Raw genomic sequence first — 19,553 nt, 5'->3', positions numbered from 1 at the left:
TTGAGAGCCCTTTAAAAAGCGATGTCAACATTCTTTACAGAATATCTTTATATCTAGAGAACAACTGCATCCTGGATTGAATGTTATCCATGATTTTAAATTGACTGAGCGTCTTTTGCTTTAAGACAGATTTTCATCAATGACGGTTGCTATGGATGTTGCTAAGGACTCTACTAAACCGGGAAAATCACAAACTCAATGTGAAAGTGGACAAGGAAATCACAGCGGTGAGTCCTCTCCTCACTAACCCAAACAGTCTTCAATTTATTCACATATAAAAGGCATTGCGTGTTATTACGGATAATGGGGTTAAGCAAATGTAGCAATTTAGTGCTGCTAGCCCAGCTAACATAAACAGACAGTCTGGAGGTCACCTGTCAATGGTTTTGCTACTGTACAGTATTCCAATTTCTGGAGCCAAAAAACGAAAGTTAGCTAAGTAAATTAAAATATCATCACAGCATAGACTTCCTAGATACAAAATCACAAAACACATATGGTGCATGTACGTTATGTGTAAACTAATCTACCATATCAACATCACTACTGATTTCAAAATGTTAATGCTTTCTATTAACACAAAATGCGTTTAAAATGCAGGCTCTTCATTATTATCCGTAAAGACCTTCAACAGCAATGGCCTACCCTGCACGTCCTGTTCCTTGCAGTCAAACTAGATATTCTGAGTTAGCACATCAATTATACATGACTTGATGGTCAGAGATACTATCTAATACTAACTGTGGTTTGACCATGATCTGTTCTTGTTTTCCTCCTAGATGACAAAAACTAACAGGAAATAATAGTTTTACAGTGGAAACACCATGTCTACAGATAAAGCAAAACTTCTTCGGAGGCCTTTGCCCCCCAAAAAGGTTCCCCCCATTATTGGACCTCTGCCCCCCTGTACACTTTCAGGTAGAATATATATTACTGCTGTGTGTCACAACAAACTCACTACTAAGTCTTGTCTTGTTTAGTTTATCCAATATGGTTGAAAGCATATGCTAAATGAATACAATGTAATTGTGAGGGTATGTTTTCATTTACGTCCACCAGGCACGGTTGTAGAGTCGATGCCCTCAGTGAGAAGGACTGGTAAAAGCAGCGCTACAAAGTGGAGTGAGAACAGCTACCAGATGTCCCTGTCAGGGGACGATGACCTCACTTTCAGGGTTCCTCCTGCCTCCGCTCAGACCACCGCTCCCTCCATGCTGCTGTCTAAGATGAGTGAAGGCTTTCCCTGCAGGCCCCCTCGCACCCTCCCCAAAATCCCCCTCCTTGACCTCCTTCAGACAGACCGCCGGTACAAACCCTCTCCCCCCAGCTTCTGCTTCAACGACTTTCTGCGGATCCAAAATGGCGGCGGTGCAGCCCAGTCGCCGGAGGGCCTGGAGGAAGCTGTCCTGTCTCGCTGCAACTACCGAAAACTGGTGGACCTGTTCCTGGCGGAGCTGCACAGGAGCCGGCAGACAGAGGTGTGGAAGCAGCTCATGTCCTGTGACGCAGCACAGGAGCCGAAGAGAAGGGCTCCCTGGAGGCAGGTGATGTGTGGTGCGTGACCCATCTGAAACAGAGGGGATTAGGGGGCAAACTATTGTGTGTGTAGTGCTCTTCCTGTGATGGATCGATCTTTGATGATGTGTGCGTGGGAATCTTTTGTGTGTGTGTGTCCATGCTTGTGTATGTGATTCGAATCAGAGCTGACAGCATTGATCCACATGGAGGTCCAGATTACTAGTGGACAAACCGGTTTGGTAAGCATGGCTTCCAGGTGTGAACAGAAGCAAGTTGAAGTCTGGTCTCCGGAAGAAAGACAGGCTATCCAAGGTAGAACATCTAATTACATATCGATGTGCATATACATCGTGTTTCAATAAATAATTTAAAAAGATGCAAGAGTATATAGACAGTGATGCTGGACGGTATTTTAATCAACAGTCTTAATGTAAAAACATGTTTCCTTCACTTTTGCAAATTCCCTTCCCTTTCTGCTGAGCAGCAACTGAGGTGATCTTGAACTCTGTGACGACCAAACACTTCCAGGGTTCACGGCGCACCACCTCCCCGTTCAGCCAGGGTGGAGCGGGGGGAGCGATGAGCCCCTCGGAGCTAGCCATCCTGGACTGCCTGTCAGAGGGGGGCAAGGCCCTCAGCTTGAAGGTCTGCTCAGTGTCACTTCCCTTAAGATTCGCAGGCCTTTTTGGTCCGAAACAAAACCCTTGTTTGTTTCGCACATGCATTGTAGTAAAAGGAAATGAAACGGCTGTATCTCAAAGCTAACAGGAAGTGGAAGAGGAATATAGACTTTTGTTGTTGTTCTGTTTTTCCAACTGTCCACATCTAAGGGATGACTCTGTGTTTTTCAGGCCCACTTCATGGCTGTCCTCCCTGATGTGTCTCAGCTGGCACACTGTCTGGTCTACCTCAACCTGTCTTTCAACGACTTCAGGGTCTTTCCTGTTGAGGTGAGACGGTTTACAATACAGCAATACATATATTTATATACATACCTCCAGTCCACCTTAAATACCCCCCACGGTGTCTGTGTAAGTCTCAAATTTTCCTAAATTAGGCCGCCTGTCAAATTAGAGGTGAGGTGGATCTGAAAGCAAGTCTGTGGACCTGACCTACTCTAAGTTCAGTCGGTTCCTCAGAGACCTTCTTCCTTATGTCCTCCTCTGAACATGCAAGGTCTATGAGCTCACACGACTGGAGACCCTGAAGATGAGAGACAACCCCATCGAGGACATCCCCTCTGGCCTCCACAGACTCTTCAGGCTCAAGATCTTCATCATCTCCTTCTGCAAGATCTCCTCTCTGCCTGCTGAGTAAGACTGGCGTGTGTGTGCACTGTGGAGCCAATAGTCCTTATGAAAGAGTGATGAGGGTTTAGGTCAACTGTCCCCAGTCCTGAGTCACGTAGTGTGGCTTGATGTCACCAATCATCTGCTTTCACAACCCCACTGTGTCTCTGACCGCTGGGGGTGGCTGGTGGAAAAGACATCAGCAATGATTGCAGAAGTGGTTCGTTGTGTAAAGGATGTGTATGCATGGTTCATCTCTCACTGTGCAGACTGTACCAGCTGCCCTGCCTGCAGTGTCTGGACGTGTCGTACAACTTCCTCTCCTCACTGTCCAGTGACATCCACAATCTCAGGTAGCATGCCCAGCAGCTTGTGTTACATGATATTATATAACCCATCCATCACTTCCCACACAGTAAAGGCAAGTTCACTCTTCCCAAACAAACATCAACAAACACAAGCAGCCAACAGTTATTAGGTTGTGTTGGTTTGTTGTGATGGGCCTGTTGGTGGTTGTTGGGTTGGTGTGAAAACAACAGTTATTTCTCCAAACACTCTAAAAACAAAATCCAAAAGTAAAATGTTTGGTGTTTGTTGGACGTTGTTGGGGCAGTGTGAATTGGCCTTAACAGCACCCTTCCTTAATCAAGTACAAGGCTTTGAAGACTGAAACAGACCCTAAGTAACACAGCTTCTTGTCTCCCAAGAGCCCTTGAGCATCTGAACGTGGAGGGTAACCAGCTGCCTGGTCTCCCCTGTGGGGCCCTGAGCCTACCCATCAGCCAGCTCAACATCACCAACAACTACATGCACCGCGTCTTCACCAGGAGCTACAGCAGGACCTCCCCACAGACGCTGGGCCACTTATCCACCCACGCCCTCTCGCTGGCCCTGGCCGGCCTGCACCACGCCAGCCTGCCGACAGAAGCACAGCTGGCTCTCAGCAGGTATTAACGAGAGCCAGCGCTTTAAGGGGACGGGGGTCGTCCAAGTTGAAGCTGCAGTCGTGAGAGAATCCTCAGCCATCTTGAGGATTGCATTTTCAAATCCCCCTCAGTTATTCACCTTGGATAAAAGCGTCTGCTAAATGAATACATTATTATTATTACACTACTTATCTAGTATTTTTGATACAATGTAAATATTGTGCGTGGTGTTTGATTTGATGGCAGACCTTTATGAACTGCAGGTGTCTCTCCACAGGGCGGGGGTGTGTGATTGCTGTCATGGCCGTCTGTTCGGCCCAGGACTGAGGATCATACGACCCTGTCAAAACATGTTTGGTCTGCGCAGAGTTCCTTTCATCTTTTACGCCTGCACTCCAACTTGCTACTCAAACTTCAGGAACCAGACGGATAATCTGTCAAGCCTACTGTATGGAGAAGAAGCATAAATCTTAACTGAGACTGTGTTAGAATTTAACATTTTGATGTTAACTAACTTTAACTGACACTAACTTTCTAAAATATCTGACCTTCTGCTTGAAGCTGCTTTTAGGAGCTATAATTATGGCACTTAACAATTTTTCTTTTTCTGTTGTGAATAAAATTAAAATAAAGAAACGCCATCTAAAATATCGCCAACTGGGTTGCTGTTAATGTACTTTTTTTAACCAATCACAGAAGCGCTCTTAGACTGCGTTTACAAACACTTCCTGAGTCAAAGGACTGTTGTTGCGTTGTCAAGATGGCTGGGCATGATCATCTGTCTTTGTGTTTATGCGACTTAATCAGGTAATAATCATATACTTGAAGATCTACTGTCATTTCTAATAGTTGGCAATTGTGCAGAAGACACAGACGACTAGTTTCGATTTTGTATTTAAGTTGACTTATAGCCTAATAGTTAACGTAACAGCGTAACGTACGTAGTCTGTTTGCTAGACTAGCGAAGTTAGCTAACACAACACAGTATAACTACCATCGCATTAGCTGAAGAAAATACTTAATTATGCACTATGATGCAGAGTTTGCAAGCAATTGTCCGGTTTTCAAGAATAGATTTGTATGTGATAACATCAGTGCTCACTTGTTTTCAGCTTCGCTTAATTTGTGCAAGTGAAATGTAATATTATGCCCATCTCAAACAGATTATTGTGGTCGTTGATTTTGCCATGCATCTACCTGAGCGTGGTGCTGACGTTGCTACTGGCCGTACTCATCATGGGCGTCCGGATGTGGCTGCAAAATTGTCGCAAAGCCCAAGCAATCTCACAGAACGGCGCTCCGACAGTGGCCTTCTTCCATCCCTATTGCAACGCCGGGGGAGGCGGGGAGCGGGTGCTCTGGTGCGCCATCCGAGCCCTCCAGAACAGGTAGGCTACCTAAGTTGAATACTATTAGAGCGCCCAAGTCTTATTTTATTTTTTTACACGAACTTTTGATTCCTTGCGCAGGTACCCTAACGTGTCTTTCGTGGTGTACACCGGCGATCAAGGAGTAACAGGGGAGCAGATCACCGAAGGTGCCCGGCAGCGGTTCAACATCCGTCTCCCTCGCCCGGTGAACTTCGTCTTCTTGAAAAACCGCACCCTGGTGGAGGCTAGCTCCTACCCGCACTTCACCCTGCTGGGCCAGAGCCTGGGCTCCCTGTTCCTGGGCTGGGAGGCCCTCACGTCCCACGTCCCGGATGTTTACGTGGACTCCATGGGCTACGCGTTCACCCTGCCTGTGTTCCGCTACCTGGGAGGATGCAGGGTGGGCAGCTATGTTCACTACCCCACCGTCAGCACCGACATGCTGTCTGTGGTGCGGGACAGGAACCCCAGGTTGGTACAACGCCTGTCCTGCTTCCTCCAGTCGTAGGGACGTGTACTGGGGGATAGTTGTAGCTCAGTGGTGTAGAGCATGTGACTGTGGATCATAAGATCGCAGGTTCAACTCTCCGCCCCGTTGCTTTGGATCAAAGCTTCTGCTCAATAAAGTGCATGTACATTACATAAGTTACACATTAAGTTCATTACTTGTTAAGTAGATTACATTCTGTTTTCATGAGTTCATTAGTGGACTCGATAAGAGGCCTCAGACATCCAATTCTAGACATCCAACGCGTGACAAGCTCCATGTTCTGTTCTTCAGGTTCAACAACGCAGACTACATCTCCGCCAACCCTCTGCTGAGCGCAGCCAAGGTGCTGTACTACTGTGCCTTCTCCCTGCTGTACGGCCTGGCCGGCTCCTGCAGCGACGTCATCATGGTGAACTCCACCTGGACACTGGGACACATCCTGGCCCTGTGGCGTGCGCCCGGCCGCACCTCCGTGGTCTACCCTCCCTGCGACGTCCGCACCTTCCTGGACCTTCCTCTGGAGACGGAGGACGACACGGAGGACGGCTGGGAGAACCTGGGACAGGAAGTCGGGGCCGGAGACAGGAAGTGCCATTCCATCGTGTCGGTCGGGCAGTTCCGGCCGGAGAAGGACCATCGCCTGCAGATCAGGGCGTTCCAGAAGCTTCTGGAAGGGAAGGGGCCGGGGGAGGGGGGGCGGGAGTCGGTGAGGCTGGTGCTGGTCGGAGGGTGTCGGAACCAGGAGGATGAGGAGAGGGTGCTGGTGCTGAAGGGGCTCTGCCTGGAGCTGGGCGTGGCAGACAGGGTGGAGTTTAAACTGAACGTGTCGTTTGAGGAGCTGAAGAGGGAGCTGGCGGAGGCGACCATCGGCCTGCACACCATGTGGAATGAGCATTTCGGAATAGGTAAGGGGGGGAAACTGAAGTTGTATCCCTTGTTTGGGTGCCTTGTGTGGTTTCAGTCGGATTCCTACGTGTTTTTGTCGGTTGTCTGAAGGCGTGTGTTCACCTAAAGCTTTTTTTCCTGTCAGGAAATCGCTGAGCAGCAACTGAACAAAACTGTATATATTTTTTTCTAGGCGAACACATACGCTCTCTTCATAGATAAAAAAAATTAAACATAAAGCTCTATGTGGACACAGGCCCTTTTGACACAATTTTGACTATTAATTGCAAATTGACGTGTTGTAGTCAGTCACCTGTCTGCTGTGACTCCTAGGTGTGGTGGAGTGCATGGCTGCAGGCACTGTGATCCTGGCTCACAAGTCTGGGGGGCCCAAGCTGGACATTGTGGTGCCCTTCGAGGACGGCCAGACTGGTTTTCTAGCTGACAGCGAGGACAGCTACGCCGCCGCCATGGAAACCATCCTGGCCCTGTCGCCCGCGGCCAGACTGGAGATCCGTCAGAACGCCAGGCGGTCGGTCGAGCGCTTCTCAGACCAGGAGTTTGAGGCTTGCTTCCTGTCTGCAATGGAACCTCTCGTGGGAGTGGCGTTGCGATGAGGATGGTCGATCTGACATCTCCCCTCTCCACAGACTGTGACCCCCTCAGCCTCTCTCTCTCTCCCTCTCTGGCCTGGGTGTGGAACAGCACTGCTGCCATCTGCTGTCCTATCCCAGCTCTGCTTGGCTAGAGGGTCCTATATCATTATTGTTAAAGAACAGCTAGCAGGCTTGCTTGGCAGTGGTCTTATCTGTGCTTTAACTATGTTTCACTGATGTGAAGGAGTCTTAGCTGGGGGTGGTATTCTGGTTTAGACATTCTTGTTTATGTTTACATTAAAGGAGTACTTGAAATAGTATTTTTTAGACCAACATTTTTAAAGAAATCTGACCAAATTTTCTATCCCTGCAGAGATGAAAAAATACAGAAGTGTCAAAAAGCATTGTCAAATGTTATTAAAAAGGAAATGTATATAAAGTAAAATAGTTATATTATAAATAGTATATTGTTGTAAATGTGGTATATGGACTTGAAAAAATTATTATATTCACTTTAGTTTCAACAATACTTTATATTAACACAGTTGACATCTGGTAAATGCTTGCTTCCACTGCATACCTGAGGGTGGACAATCTTCCACATTTCATGCTTTTACCACAGGCTACTACAGCGCTGGGCGTTGGAGAGAAGGGTTATCCTGTCTCAGTTCGCTTCATCTAGCAGAATTAACAACAAAACTAAACAATTTTTAAGCACTTTAGGAGTTATAGAATGATCAAATTCAGTCTTATTTCATGTAAATCCAGGAATTCACATCTTGTGTTTTTGCAGTGGACATTTCTCACATCTCACAATAAAGAATGACATGGATATGAATACTAATGTGTCTGCTGCTATGTGCACTATGTACTTAGTTTTTGTAGATTCTTCTGGTATCAGTAGATTTCATTCCTTTTCTGGAAACTTTTTACTGACATTACTACATTTTTTTCATTTCCTGGCTATCCCGCACAACAAACTTAACAAACTTAACAACAAACTGCCTTAGGGTCACAATGACCTGAAGGTTTTACAACGACCCATCGTTGTGCTGCAACAACTTAACCCAATATAAAACCAAATAAAAAGCATTTTCTTTTAACCTTTCAAAGGTTTCAAAAGGTTGAAAAAATATTTTGCAGTTTCTCCTACAAGGTTTGCATCATTGATGAGTACTTGATGACCACTGTACTTTACTGTACTCATTGTGCTTTATGGTAATCTACTCCGTTTTAGACTTCTCTGTTCTCTCCCCTCACTTTTCCTTACACTGTGTGTGGAAAAAAGTTTAGTCTTTGGTGTCTTTTTGTATTAATAAGATGTGCGGTCCAACAGGTAGTAGTAATGGCTGCTCTTTACTTCAGTATATGTCAGAGCCCATAGTTCTTTACTTTAACTTGAGTAAAAAAGTGTAGTCAGCACTTCAACTGTTACCAGAGTCTTTTTAAACATGAGTGAAGCATGTGAGTACTTTTGCCGTCTCTGACTAGGTGTCCTCAGTGCTGCTGGTCTGGGCCTGGCGGCCAGCTGATGCCTGGGTCTGGGCTGGCAGAACAAGCCCAGCCTCGCAGCCCTCTCCCTGGGGGCCCGCTGCCAGGGGGCTCCCCTGCATGGAGGTGTCTGATGAAGCCTCCCACAACGGTTTGATCTGCCGGGGGTCCAGTGCCTCCGGTTCTCCACAGCCCTCCTCCTCCTCTCCATCTGTCCCTGCCCTGTCTGCCTCCTCCTCGCTCTGTCCATCCTCCATGATGAACAGGTTCTTCATGGACTCTGCTACCTCTTTGTGCAGCTCGTCCTCAGACTCTTCAAAGTTCCTGAAGACGAGTTAAAGGAGACATTCAAACAATCATTTCAACATTTTTGGGGTGTTTTTCCAAACAGCAGGGTGCTAAAGTACATTTAGCAGACGCTCTTATCCAGAGCGACTTACATTAAGTACAGGGACATTCCCCCCAAGGCAAGTAGGGTGAAGTGCCTTGCCCAAGGACACAACTTCATTTGGCACGGCGGGGAATCGATCCGGCAACCTTCTGATTACTAGCCCGACTCCCTCACCGCTCAGCCATCTGACTCTGATTAACAGTACTGCTTGTAGAAACCGCAAGACCAACCAACAGGCTGACACACTCACGTGTCATCATCATCCGACCTGGGTTCCAGACGCTCCTCGTCCACTTCCACGTCAGAATCTTCCTCCTCTTCCTCTTCCTCCTCCCCCTCTCTCTTGTCCTCTGCTGTGTCCTTCTCTGTCAGGGGCTCTACAGAGAGACGAGAGACACATTTCTTCCCACTTAGGTTGTGGCCCCTTCACTGATGTCATCTGCGTTCCGCAAGGTGTGGCTGTCTCTCCTGCTGTCTCACCTGCTGTCTTCCCTGGTGTTTCTCCTGTGGTCTCTCCAGGTGTCTCACCTGTTGTTTCTTCAGGTGTCTCACCTGTTGTTTCTTCAGGTGTCTCCCCTGGTGTCTCTTCTGGTCCCTCCCCTGGTCTGTCCCCTAGTGTCTCTCCTGGTGTCTCCCCTGGTCCCTCCCCTGGTCTGTCCCCTTGTGTCTCCCCTGGTGTCTCCCCTGGTGTCTCCCCTGGTGTCTCCCCTGGTGTCTCCCCTGGTGTGGGAGGGTCCAGGGTGGAGGAGAGCTCGGCCTGGGCCAGGACGTTGAGCAGGGTTCTAGGTGGTCCCTCCCCCCACCTCCTCCTCTCCCATGGAGACTCCTCTATCGCCTCACCTGAGAGAAAACAGAACAGCTGCAGTACTGTGTGCGTGTATGTGTGTGTGTGTGGGGGGGTTGTGTCTTGGTTAGGGTCAGGGTGTGTGTAGGTGTGTTTGAGTCTCACCCTGTTCAGATGCAGCCATGGTGGTGTAGACAGATGATAGGTCCATCTCTGCCAAGGCCTTCAGGAGAGTCTGGGGAGCTCCGGCACCCCAGGCCTTCCTCTCCTCTGCCTTCTCTCCGGGAACTGACCAATCCCTGTGTCTCTCCTCTGCCTTCTCTCCGGGAACTGACCAATCCCTGAGTCTCTCCTCTGCCTTCTCTCCTGGAACCGACCAATCCCTGTGTCTCAGCTCCTCCCCTGCCTGGAAGCTCAGGGTCTGGTTCAGTATGTCCACCTCCTAGACACACACACACACACAGTGTTGTGGCTGTGATACCAGAGTGCCTTCATATCTTATCCAAAGAACCTATGCCTTTTCTTTCACCTGTATGATTTCATAAGTCTTTTCCACTTCCTTTTTCTTCTTCTCCCTCCTCTCCTCCTTATCTGGCACGCCTTCATCGTCCAGTCGGATCTCAAACATAACAGCCTTCTGTTGATACAGGATCTAACCTCTTTATTGCCATCCAGAGCTGGGAGTGTAGTAGTCTCAGCTGTTCCGTCTCTCACCTTGTCTTGGTGTTGTCTCTGCAGGGCTCTCCTCTCCCTCCTGTTCTCCTCACCAATCTGTCTGAGCGCCCCCTCCACGTCCTGCCCACACAAACACAGGACGTCACAGATATCCTCCTATATCAGCACACTGGGATACAGATATCCTCCTATATCAGCACACTGGGATACAGATATCCTCCTATATCAGCACACTGTGATACAGATATCCTCCTATATCAGCACACTGGGATACAGATATCCTCCTATATCAGCACACTGGGATACAGATATCCTCCTATATCAGCACACTGGGATACAGATATCCTCCTATATCAGCACACTGGGATACAGATATCCTCCTATATCAGCACACTGGGATACAGATATCCTCCTATATCAGCACACTGGGATACAGATATCCTCCTATATCAGCACACTGGGATACAGATATCCTCCTATATCAGCACACTGGGATACAGATATCCTCCTATATCAGCACACTGGGATACAGATATCCTCCTAAATCAGCGGTATCAAGCAATCGAGAATCTGGCAGGATCCCACTTCTGGAGTGTTGAGAGGATGAATGTGAACGGTCATGTGAGAGCTGGTCTCACTTGGGCAGGGTGTGGTCTCTCTCTGGGCGCTGGTCTCTCTCTGGGCGCTGGTGTCTCTGAGGGTCTGGCCTGCTCCACTAGGTAGGTACCTGGCTTCACCACTGGCTGGGCCTGACAGACATACAGGTAGTCTCACCAATACTACACTGGCACACCTCCCAGGTGAGAAAGTACTGGGTTCTATTTGCAGTGGTTGTATTGGAAGCTGAATCTTTTAAACATTTTAATAAGTTAAATTAATATGAGAACAATAATTGAGGAAAGAAACGTGTCTGTTGTTTTCATTACCTCAGCTCCAGCTCTCATTCGGATCTCCTTCATATCGTTGTAATACTGTTGTCTGATGTGCTGCAGTTGCCTTAAATACTCCTCATGACAAACACACACACGTTAACACAGACAGAAACTCAAGCTAACCTCAGGATCAAGGTCAAGTTGGGCATTTCCTCTTAGTAACAAACCCACACACACACACACACACACACACACACACGCACACACTCACACACACACACTCACACACACACCCACACCTGTTCCCTGTCTGTGTCACCTGCTGCTCCCCCTGTCTCCTGTCCTTGTGTGGGGCCCGCGGGGGCCCCTGGCCGGGCCCTGGCTGTCTGTACCTCTCTGCGTCTGCCGTGGAGGGACGCAGTCCCTGAGAGCCCCAGAGGAGAGGAGAGCCCCAGAGGAGAGCCCCAGAGGAGAGGAGAGCCCCAGAGGAGAGCCCAGAGGAGAGCCCAGAGGAGAGCCCCAGAGGAGAGCCCAGAGGAGAGCCCCAGAGGAGAGCCCCAGAGGAGGGTCCAGAGGAGAGCCCCAGAGGAGAGCCCAGAGGAGAGCCCCAGAGGAGAGGAGAGCCCCAGAGGAGGGCCCCAGAGGAGGGCCCCAGAGGAGAGGAGAGCCCCAGAGGAGAGCCCAGAGGAGAGCCCAGAGGAGAGCCCCAGAGGAGAGCCCAGAGGAGAGCCCAGAGGAGAGCCCAGAGGAGAGCCCAGAGGAGAGCCCCAGAGGAGAGCCCCAGAGGAGGGTCCAGAGGGACGCATGGTGGGGGAAACACACAACATTCATATGGTCTGAAGGAGTAGCCATCTGATCAAGGGTGGTTTTTATAGATCTGTGTTTGAAAGGTGTCAAGGTAAGAGAACAGAGACCAGCAGGAATGACCCTAACCCACCAGCTGTTTCTCTGCCCGCTGCTTGTACTGGTCAGCCTCTCGTCTCCTCTGGAGGTATTCATCACGAGCCGCAGCCACACTGACAGACACACACACACACACATAGACACACACAGACACACACACACACACACAGAGATACACACTCTTACGAAAGCCTTTGAGCCAGATGACTCTCACTATGAGCACTGACAGACTATCTATAGATGTGTAAATAGAGAGCTCTGCCACTATGGACAGAACACACTCCAACACTCACAGCTGGTAGGGTTCTACTGGGACGACCCAGGCCTCGCACTCCTCCTGGGGCTGAGCCTGGGGAGGGAGAGGGGGGGGGAGGAGGGTGGTGGAGAGGAGGAGGGGGAGGATGGTGGGGAGGGGGAGGGACAGGGGTCTTGTCCTTGTGTCTCTGGATGGCGTCCAGCTGAGCGTGGTAGTGGTTGTAGAAGTTGACTGGCCGACTGCTGGGCCACCTGGGGTGTTGTTGAGCATGTTGTCTGGCCGGCGGTTTGCCCCCTGACGCCCCTCTGGGGGCAAACGGCTGAAACAGGAAATACAGACGACTTGGAGAAGAAGCCCTAAGAGGTCTTACGCAACACTGTGTAAACACATCAGTCAACAAAAATGGCACAATTCAGCCAGTCAGCTGACATAGCAACAGTGGTTGGTTGGTTCTCCTTTGTCATGGAAAGCTCCTTGAAGAGACCTGCTCTCTTCTGAGCAGTACGGTGGGTCTATCCACTATGCTGCTGGGGATAGTTACTTTATGCTGGGGGGTGTAGACGCTGACTGGGGCTTTCCACTCTGGTTTGGGGGGAGCTTTCTTCACCGGGGGCCCAGGCTTTGGCTGAGGAACAGGCCTCTCTGGGGCTCTGGGCTTGGGGACCTTCACTGTAGGGGAAACCATTTAAGACAGTTGACTAGGTAACCGACAAAGGTGATAATTCCGATGAAAAGCAATTTATCTGAAAAGCAGTCCAGTCATGAATTGTTACTAAGGTTACTGTAGCTATTACATGACAGGTGCCAACGAATGATGTCAGCACTTGGATAGGAACAAGATGCTATCCTGTCATGGCTCCAGGTTGGGAATAACAGAAAAGGCTAAAGTTTATGTTATCTACCAAGTACTTAACTATAAGGAAGTAGACCCAGATTTGGTGCCAAAGAACATATGAAGCGTGAACATATAATACTAAATGACCAATAGGTGGAGCACATGGCACAAAGCGAGACAGGGAGAAGTCATTTGAGTCATAAATAGAAATAGTTGACTCCTGTCTTGGTGTGTGTGTTTGTGTGTTTGTGGGAGTATATCTACGTGCATGATCAGTATGAGTGGAGATTGTAGGAGAGTGTGTGTGAGTACCAGGAGTGTGTGTGTGTGTGTGTGTGTGTGTGTGTGTGTGTGTGTGTGTGTGTGAGAGTACCTGGTGTCTGTGCTGGCCCTGATTGCACCTTAGCAGCATGACGAGGGTCTAAAGGTGACCTTCTGTGCAGCACTGTGTGGCTGAACTCCTCCTCAATCACCTGACCCACACACAGACACACAAATACAAACACACACACACAAAAACAGAAATACAAACACGTATCTTTGGTTGAACACTTGTGAAGTTGTGTGGGTTTCGTATCAACTTTTGACTTCCTGTTCAAAGCTGTGGTCTGGTTTATCGGAATGATTACCCAAGATAAAGAAGACATGCAAAATGTAGTTGACTGCACAGCTGAATGCTGCTGAATGCTGAATGCGACCACTAAACCCTCCTCCCCTCCCCTCCCCTCCCCTCCCCTCCCCTCCCCTCCCCTCCCCTCCCCTCCCCTCCCCTCCCCTCCCCCCCCCCCAGCCCACCCCTCCCCCTCACCTGGGGGTCTAGCAGCTTGCTAATGCGCTTCTCCAGGAGCGGGCGCCTCAGGACCGAGGTGACGGAGGGCCGGTCTCGAGGGCTGACCTTGAAGAGCTGAGCGACCAGCAAGCGGAGGTCGTAGGAGTAGCGTGCCGACACAGGGTTACAGCGCCCCTTACAGATCTTCCCCACCAGCTGTCTCAGACTGCTCCCCTCAAACTGCGGGCGCAGGACAGGAGGGCTCAGCTACGACACAGGTGAGCTGTCACACACGCACAGAAACAGGCCCTGTGCTGAGGGAGGGACGGCTGCAGCTGGGCGTGATCCCAGCGAGGGGGGCTGTTGTGGTGCTTACTGGATGTCTCAGAGTGCAGAGTTCATAGAGGACACAGCCCAGGGACCAGACATCCCTGTGGAGGAGAGAGACGCACGCACACAGTCCTTACTGAACCAACCTTGCATTACGCAGTCTACACTCATGTACTCTTCTAGAGAGAACAGTGTGACATAGGACTACAGATTCAGATGTATTCCTGCGTTTGAAAGGAATATGGCAGTTTGTTATTAAAGTTTGTTAAACCTTCCATGAGAAGTGGTTTTACAGTAGGTACACACATGCTGTAGAATCCCATGTGTGTGTGTGTGTGTGTGTGTGTGTGTGTGTGTGTGTGTGAGAGAGAGAGAGAGAGAGAGACGAGTGAAGAGCATTTCTGGGATGTGTGTGTTTGTGGTTACATTTCAGAATGTACATTCCACATTTCAGCATGATGCAATTTCTTGTGCATATTTGCAGCCACATGCAGTTCTGGGAGAATTACTTTTAAGTTGTCCGTTTCTATTTCCACACAGGTTCATGACATCACAGCTTCATATAAGAGCTGTATTTTAGGCCTTGGCACAGTTGTCTCAGCACCTAACGGTATTTTCTGTGGGTGTTTCAACACACATGTACTGTAGAACTGGCTCACATTGCCAAAAACTGTACTATCAATAGAGATGGGAGAGAGAGAGTGAGAAAGAAGAGAATGAGAGTGTGTGTGTGAGAGAGAGAGAGAGAGAGAGAGAGAGAGAGAGAGAGAGAGAGAGAGAGAGAGAGAGAGAGAGAGAGAGAGAGAGAGAGTGTAAGATAGGATTTACGAGGGTACATACGTCTTGTTATTGTATGGTCTGTTCTCACAGATTTCTGGAGACAGGTAGTAGGGTGTCCCCACACAAGTCCTGGCAAGTTCCATGGTGCTGTACCACACAGGGGTGAACACATTACATTTCATCAGAAACGTCAACACCTTTCAATAGAGAAACCCCATGCTGTACTGCATGTAGAATGCAAGGAAGTCAGGCACTAGGCACAAACATTCCCTAGCATTTCCAAGATGATCGTTTTCCTTTTATCTTACACCTCATCTTTTTAAATAAGCAATGTCGCCTTTACATTAAGGAAGCTATAAGAGAAAGAAGTGTAGTCAGGCAAAACCATGGACGTTTCAAACCGTGGACATTTGAAACCATGGACATTTCAAACCGTGGACGTTTCAAACCGTGGACATTTCAAACCATGGACGTTTCAAACCATGGACATTTCAAACCATGGACGTTTTAAACCGTGGACGTTTCAAACCATGGACGTTTCAAACCATACAACAATGTCCCATACAGCTCTGCAGCTTCTGGAATGTTAATGGCATGTTTTGGAGGTTCATCAGTTCCAGTGCATTCAGTCAGAGCCCCGTCCAGTCGTAAATCTCAGGCGGGAGACGGTATAAGGACTTTAACTTACTTGTTTAACATTCTTGCTATTCCAAAGTCCCCCAACTTGGCAGTCATACCACTGTTGGTGAGGAAGATATTCTATGTAGGCAAAAGAATATAAAACATAAAAATAAAAGAGACTATGAAATAAACAGTAGATAAAGAGTAGATCAATTTTGACGTGGTTATGTGGTCCCACATGATGTAAAATATCACATTGATTGCTATGAATAGAAATGGTCAGAGACAAACAGGAGCCCATAGCTCATAAGCCGACTGAACATGCAGATACTATAAGTGCAGTCGTAGCACAGTGAAACCCTTGTTTGAGGTACAGTTGGGCACTGTGCGGTTCCAAAAATATCAACGCTATAACATTTCGCTGAAGTCTCCAATTTGTAATGCTGTTTTTTATGGGTGGAATCCTAATATGAGATCTTTGTTTACTTCAATGACCATTGATTTATGTGTTTCCCACAGAGTTATGCCTATACACACACACACACACACACACACACACACACACACACACACACACCCCCACACACACACACACACACCAGACATTGAAAGCCTGAAGGCTGTGTTCATGGCATGGCCTGGATCTTTCTGATGTGTGAGTTGTGTTTGGGTGCTAGTTGTATCTGCTTTACCTGTGCCTTGATATCTCTGTGCAGGACCTTTCTGTCGTGAATGTGCTTCAGTCCAAGGCAGATCTGTACAAACCAGTCCAGGATCTGAACAGAAATAACAATATCAAAAAGGTTAGAGTGTCAATTAGGTGTTTTTCAACTCTTATTTTATAGGGGAGACTGAGTCAGTGGGGAATTCTATTTTTGGGGGCAAAAAATACGATTTTCCAAAATATCAACCTTGCTAATGACAACCTCTAATTAGGTCTGCATAAACTAGAGAAGCTTTTAGTGCTGTGTGTGTATATGTATGTGTGTGTGAGAGTGTGTGTGTGTGTGTGTGTGTGTGTGTGTGTGTGTGTGTGTGTGTGTGTGTGTGTGTGAGAGTGTGTGTGTGTGTGTGTGTGTGTGTGTGTGTGTGTGTGCGTATGCGTACCTGCTCCTCAGAGAACAGAATCCCTCTCTGCATGCCGATCTTCTTCATTAGATCCCCTCCATCACAATACTCCATCACAATAAACAGACTAGCACTCTCTGCAACCACACAGAACACAAACAAGCTCCACAAACACTGCATACACAATTTGGACACATCAAGTCAGTAAGTATGTGACTTTAAACAAACCGTTGAATGATTTGAAGAAAGTGACAATATTGGGATGCTTCATCTTGGAGAGCAGTGTCACCTCTTTCTTGGACGCTTCCTTCTCTCTAGGAGACATCTATTGAGACAGTGAAAAGCAGAGTTAGTCTGAAGTGTTGTGGAGATCAGATTCAGAGCATCTTGACTGTCTACCTTTCTGAGGTTGACTTCTTTGACCACACACTCTGTTTCACATCCTCCATCTCTGTCCCTGGCCAAGAAGGCTTTCCCGAACGCACCCTCTCCAATCTGACGGACAATTTCATAGTTGTTCATAACACCTGTATACCTGGAAGGCAGTAGAAAAATGTGGTTTTGAACCATTAAAATTCGACAGGTTTGGCAAGTTGCGTTTTTCGCTTATTTTTGGGAGGTTGCTGTCACAACGTCCTTCAGTAACATATCATGACACTTGCAAAGTTAATTTGTGATTTTATTCGTAGCTTAGTTTACACAATGTATTAATTTCAGGTTCTTGAGACCGTTCATTCATTTGGAAAAACTATAACACCCATCAAAACAGGCAGCTCGAGCCTGTTACCATGGTAACAGATACACAGTGCCCAAGTTAGTTAGCCGCACTAGTGTGTTAAAGTAAACCAACTAGCTTCCCACATTAGTTTTAGCGTGAAAAAAACTAAAATAATATGATACTCACCCGAATAATATTCCCTCTCACAAACACATGTTTGGAAATACTAAGTGGTTATTGATATATTTAGCAAACGAGGCCAATGTAACACATGCCTCGCAAGCTAGGTACGCTAAACAGGAGGAACACCCAAATGCAATGTACTCTGGGAGTTGTATTTTTTGGAATCAATAAAAAAAAAAGGCCTACTGGCACAGAATTAATGAATCTGCCTCTAACGACTTGCCAAAATGCCTGAAGCCATTGATGTATTGTCGCGTATGTTCTAATTTGGGTGGAGAAGAATACAAGGTTAAAGGGGAAGGCAGAGTAGGGGGGCAGACCAGGGGGGCAACAGACCAGGCCATTTAAAGGGGAGGGGGGGTGTGAGCAGACCAAAGGTTCGATTATGTCCAGATGCAAAAGGATACCTTCTCCACGGTCTAATGCATCTTCTTCTTATCTCCTGGTGCTGACTCTTAACTGTGAAGACTTGTGAGGCCCATCCGGTACCCCTCACCGACCTTGACTCCACATTCTCTGCTGCAAATCAAATCACCCCGTACACCCCCCCCCTGTCAGTAGGCTGACTTATTGCATTCCTCTTTCCTCACCAAAGGATACATTCTCCTGAGCATGAACCTCTTCTCACTTGGTCACATCTTGGTGCATACACATACATTTGGAATATAAGTTCATCACTATCATTTCTTATTCTATCTGAAGTATTAATTATATTTGAATATATTATCATATTTATTGAATATATGTTCAGCATTGTCATTACACATTTTGTATATCTGAAGTAGTGATTGTCTTTTATTCAACAGAGACATTGAACATATGAAATAGCAGCATTGAATTAGCATCATAGATTTAATTCCTCCACAATATATTATGTTATTAACATTTACAGATATAAATAAAGTTGCCAAATTGGACTTCAAATCTATCTTTCGGTGTCCAATGTAATCAGATATGAGGGCTGCTAACTGTTAAGACCAGATACTTTAAAAAACTTGGTATGGCGGGCAAAATGTGGGTGTTTATTCACGGACCTAGATCATGTTGCCGTTGGCAGATATCACACCCACTGTTGAAATGCAAGGCAGCTAATGTGTGCGTATGTGTGCATTGAATTCACGTGTTTACTTGGTAGCTATGTATCTAGCTAGTAGGAGTTAAACATGACTTCAACATTTAATACTACCCCTATCTGCATTATATGGACGCATGGAATAATTAAAGTGGAACACAACATATTAAATAGATCTGGACTTTCTACAAGCCAGCCGGTAGGACTCCATGTGGGATCAGTGGTTGTCTGTTTCTTTATATCTGGACTCATAACACTGTATTTAACTCCCTTAAGCCCCTGCATTAGCAGTCCTAGCATTGGGGCTGTCAGCAGGCCCGTCCCACAGGGTCAGAGGTCGACCTGGCCTGGTCGTATGTGCTTACAGATTCCTAGTTTGACATGGAGGACATGGATAAAAGACAGTCACACATGGATGTGATTGGACTAACCCCAACCCATGGATGTGATAGGACTAACCCCAACCCATGGATGTGAAAGGACTAACCCTAACCCATGGATGTGATTGGACTAACCCTAACCCATTGATGTGATAGGACTAACCCTAACCCATGGATGTGATTGGACTAACCCTAACCCATGGATGTGATAGGACTAACCCTAACCCATGAGGATCAACATTAAGGGGTAAGTGAAATGAAACATGCACCTGAAATTGTGCTTATCTTTTCAAACTATACAAAATAGCATGTCAGGTCTGATTGGCTGAGGAAGCTGTGTGTTCTCACTTT

The 19,553-nt window shown here is 47.5% G+C and overlaps 3 protein-coding genes across 3 annotated transcripts; 2 read left to right on the top strand and 1 right to left on the bottom strand.

The window, feature by feature from the left end:
* Positions 1 to 142: 142 nt before the first annotated feature.
* On the top strand, positions 143 to 4,259 carry LOC124485137. Its single transcript, XM_047046502.1, has 10 exons — positions 143 to 227; positions 780 to 918; positions 1,060 to 1,554; positions 1,702 to 1,830; positions 2,003 to 2,163; positions 2,370 to 2,468; positions 2,695 to 2,831; positions 3,077 to 3,160; positions 3,515 to 3,754; positions 4,011 to 4,259. Exons 2-10 carry the CDS (start codon positions 825 to 827, stop codon positions 4,198 to 4,200), a joined length of 1,629 nt encoding a protein of 542 aa, XP_046902458.1. The 5' UTR covers positions 143 to 227; positions 780 to 824; the 3' UTR covers positions 4,201 to 4,259.
* A 210-nt stretch (positions 4,260 to 4,469) lies between these two features.
* LOC124485138 (GDP-Man:Man(3)GlcNAc(2)-PP-Dol alpha-1,2-mannosyltransferase-like) lies at positions 4,470 to 7,171 on the top strand. The gene is made up of 5 exons (XM_047046503.1): positions 4,470 to 4,540; positions 4,897 to 5,121; positions 5,203 to 5,574; positions 5,885 to 6,498; positions 6,812 to 7,171. Exons 1-5 carry the CDS (start codon positions 4,494 to 4,496, stop codon positions 7,093 to 7,095), a joined length of 1,542 nt encoding a protein of 513 aa, XP_046902459.1. The 5' UTR covers positions 4,470 to 4,493; the 3' UTR covers positions 7,096 to 7,171.
* A 121-nt stretch (positions 7,172 to 7,292) lies between these two features.
* On the bottom strand, positions 7,293 to 17,843 carry LOC124485662 (serine/threonine-protein kinase Nek5). The gene is made up of 21 exons (XM_047047392.1): positions 17,754 to 17,843; positions 17,249 to 17,384; positions 17,078 to 17,174; positions 16,889 to 16,986; positions 16,474 to 16,557; positions 15,849 to 15,919; positions 15,221 to 15,307; positions 14,427 to 14,481; positions 14,090 to 14,290; positions 13,655 to 13,754; positions 12,988 to 13,115; positions 12,484 to 12,765; positions 12,225 to 12,371; positions 11,607 to 11,711; positions 11,342 to 11,422; positions 11,054 to 11,164; positions 10,455 to 10,535; positions 9,906 to 10,182; positions 9,437 to 9,676; positions 9,207 to 9,333; positions 7,293 to 8,889 (listed from the first exon to the last, which is right to left on the bottom strand). The coding sequence occupies exons 2-21, from the start codon at positions 17,369 to 17,371 to the stop codon at positions 8,562 to 8,564; spliced, it is 2,823 nt and encodes a 940-aa protein (XP_046903348.1). The 5' UTR covers positions 17,372 to 17,384; positions 17,754 to 17,843; the 3' UTR covers positions 7,293 to 8,561.
* Between the last annotated feature and the right edge of the window lie 1,710 nt (positions 17,844 to 19,553).

This window comes from Hypomesus transpacificus, chromosome 23 (assembly GCF_021917145.1).
Source record: "Hypomesus transpacificus isolate Combined female chromosome 23, fHypTra1, whole genome shotgun sequence".
In the NCBI taxonomy this organism is placed as follows: domain Eukaryota; kingdom Metazoa; phylum Chordata; class Actinopteri; order Osmeriformes; family Osmeridae; genus Hypomesus; species Hypomesus transpacificus.
Note: the sequence above shows the minus strand (reverse complement) of the source record. Positions and strands in the feature narration are given on the sequence as shown.

What these genes read in the sequence shown, in the direction of transcription:
- LOC124485137 (XM_047046502.1), top strand. Translation starts at nt 825, where the DNA reads ATGTCTACAGATAAAGCAAAACTTCTTCGGAGGCCTTTGCCCCCCAAA. An exon ending in CTGGAGGCAGGTGATGTGTG is followed by an intron (nt 1,555 to 1,701) that starts GTGCGTGACCCA and finishes GATTCGAATCAG; the next exon opens with AGCTGACAGCATTGATCCAC. An exon ending in GCACAGCTGGCTCTCAGCAG is followed by an intron (nt 3,755 to 4,010) that starts GTATTAACGAGA and finishes GTCTCTCCACAG; the next exon opens with GGCGGGGGTGTGTGATTGCT.
- LOC124485138 (XM_047046503.1), top strand. Translation starts at nt 4,494, where the DNA reads ATGGCTGGGCATGATCATCTGTCTTTGTGTTTATGCGACTTAATCAG. An exon ending in TGTTTATGCGACTTAATCAG is followed by an intron (nt 4,541 to 4,896) that starts GTAATAATCATA and finishes CATCTCAAACAG; the next exon opens with ATTATTGTGGTCGTTGATTT. An exon ending in ATCCGAGCCCTCCAGAACAG is followed by an intron (nt 5,122 to 5,202) that starts GTAGGCTACCTA and finishes TTCCTTGCGCAG; the next exon opens with GTACCCTAACGTGTCTTTCG.
- LOC124485662 (XM_047047392.1), bottom strand. Translation starts at nt 17,371, where the DNA reads ATGAACAACTATGAAATTGTCCGTCAGATTGGAGAGGGTGCGTTCGGG. An exon ending in AGGGCCAGCACAGACACCAG is followed by an intron (nt 13,116 to 13,654) that starts GTACTCTCACAC and finishes TTTCCCCTACAG; the next exon opens with TGAAGGTCCCCAAGCCCAGA. An exon ending in AACACCAGGGAAGACAGCAG is followed by an intron (nt 9,334 to 9,436) that starts GTGAGACAGCAG and finishes GTCTCTCTGTAG; the next exon opens with AGCCCCTGACAGAGAAGGAC.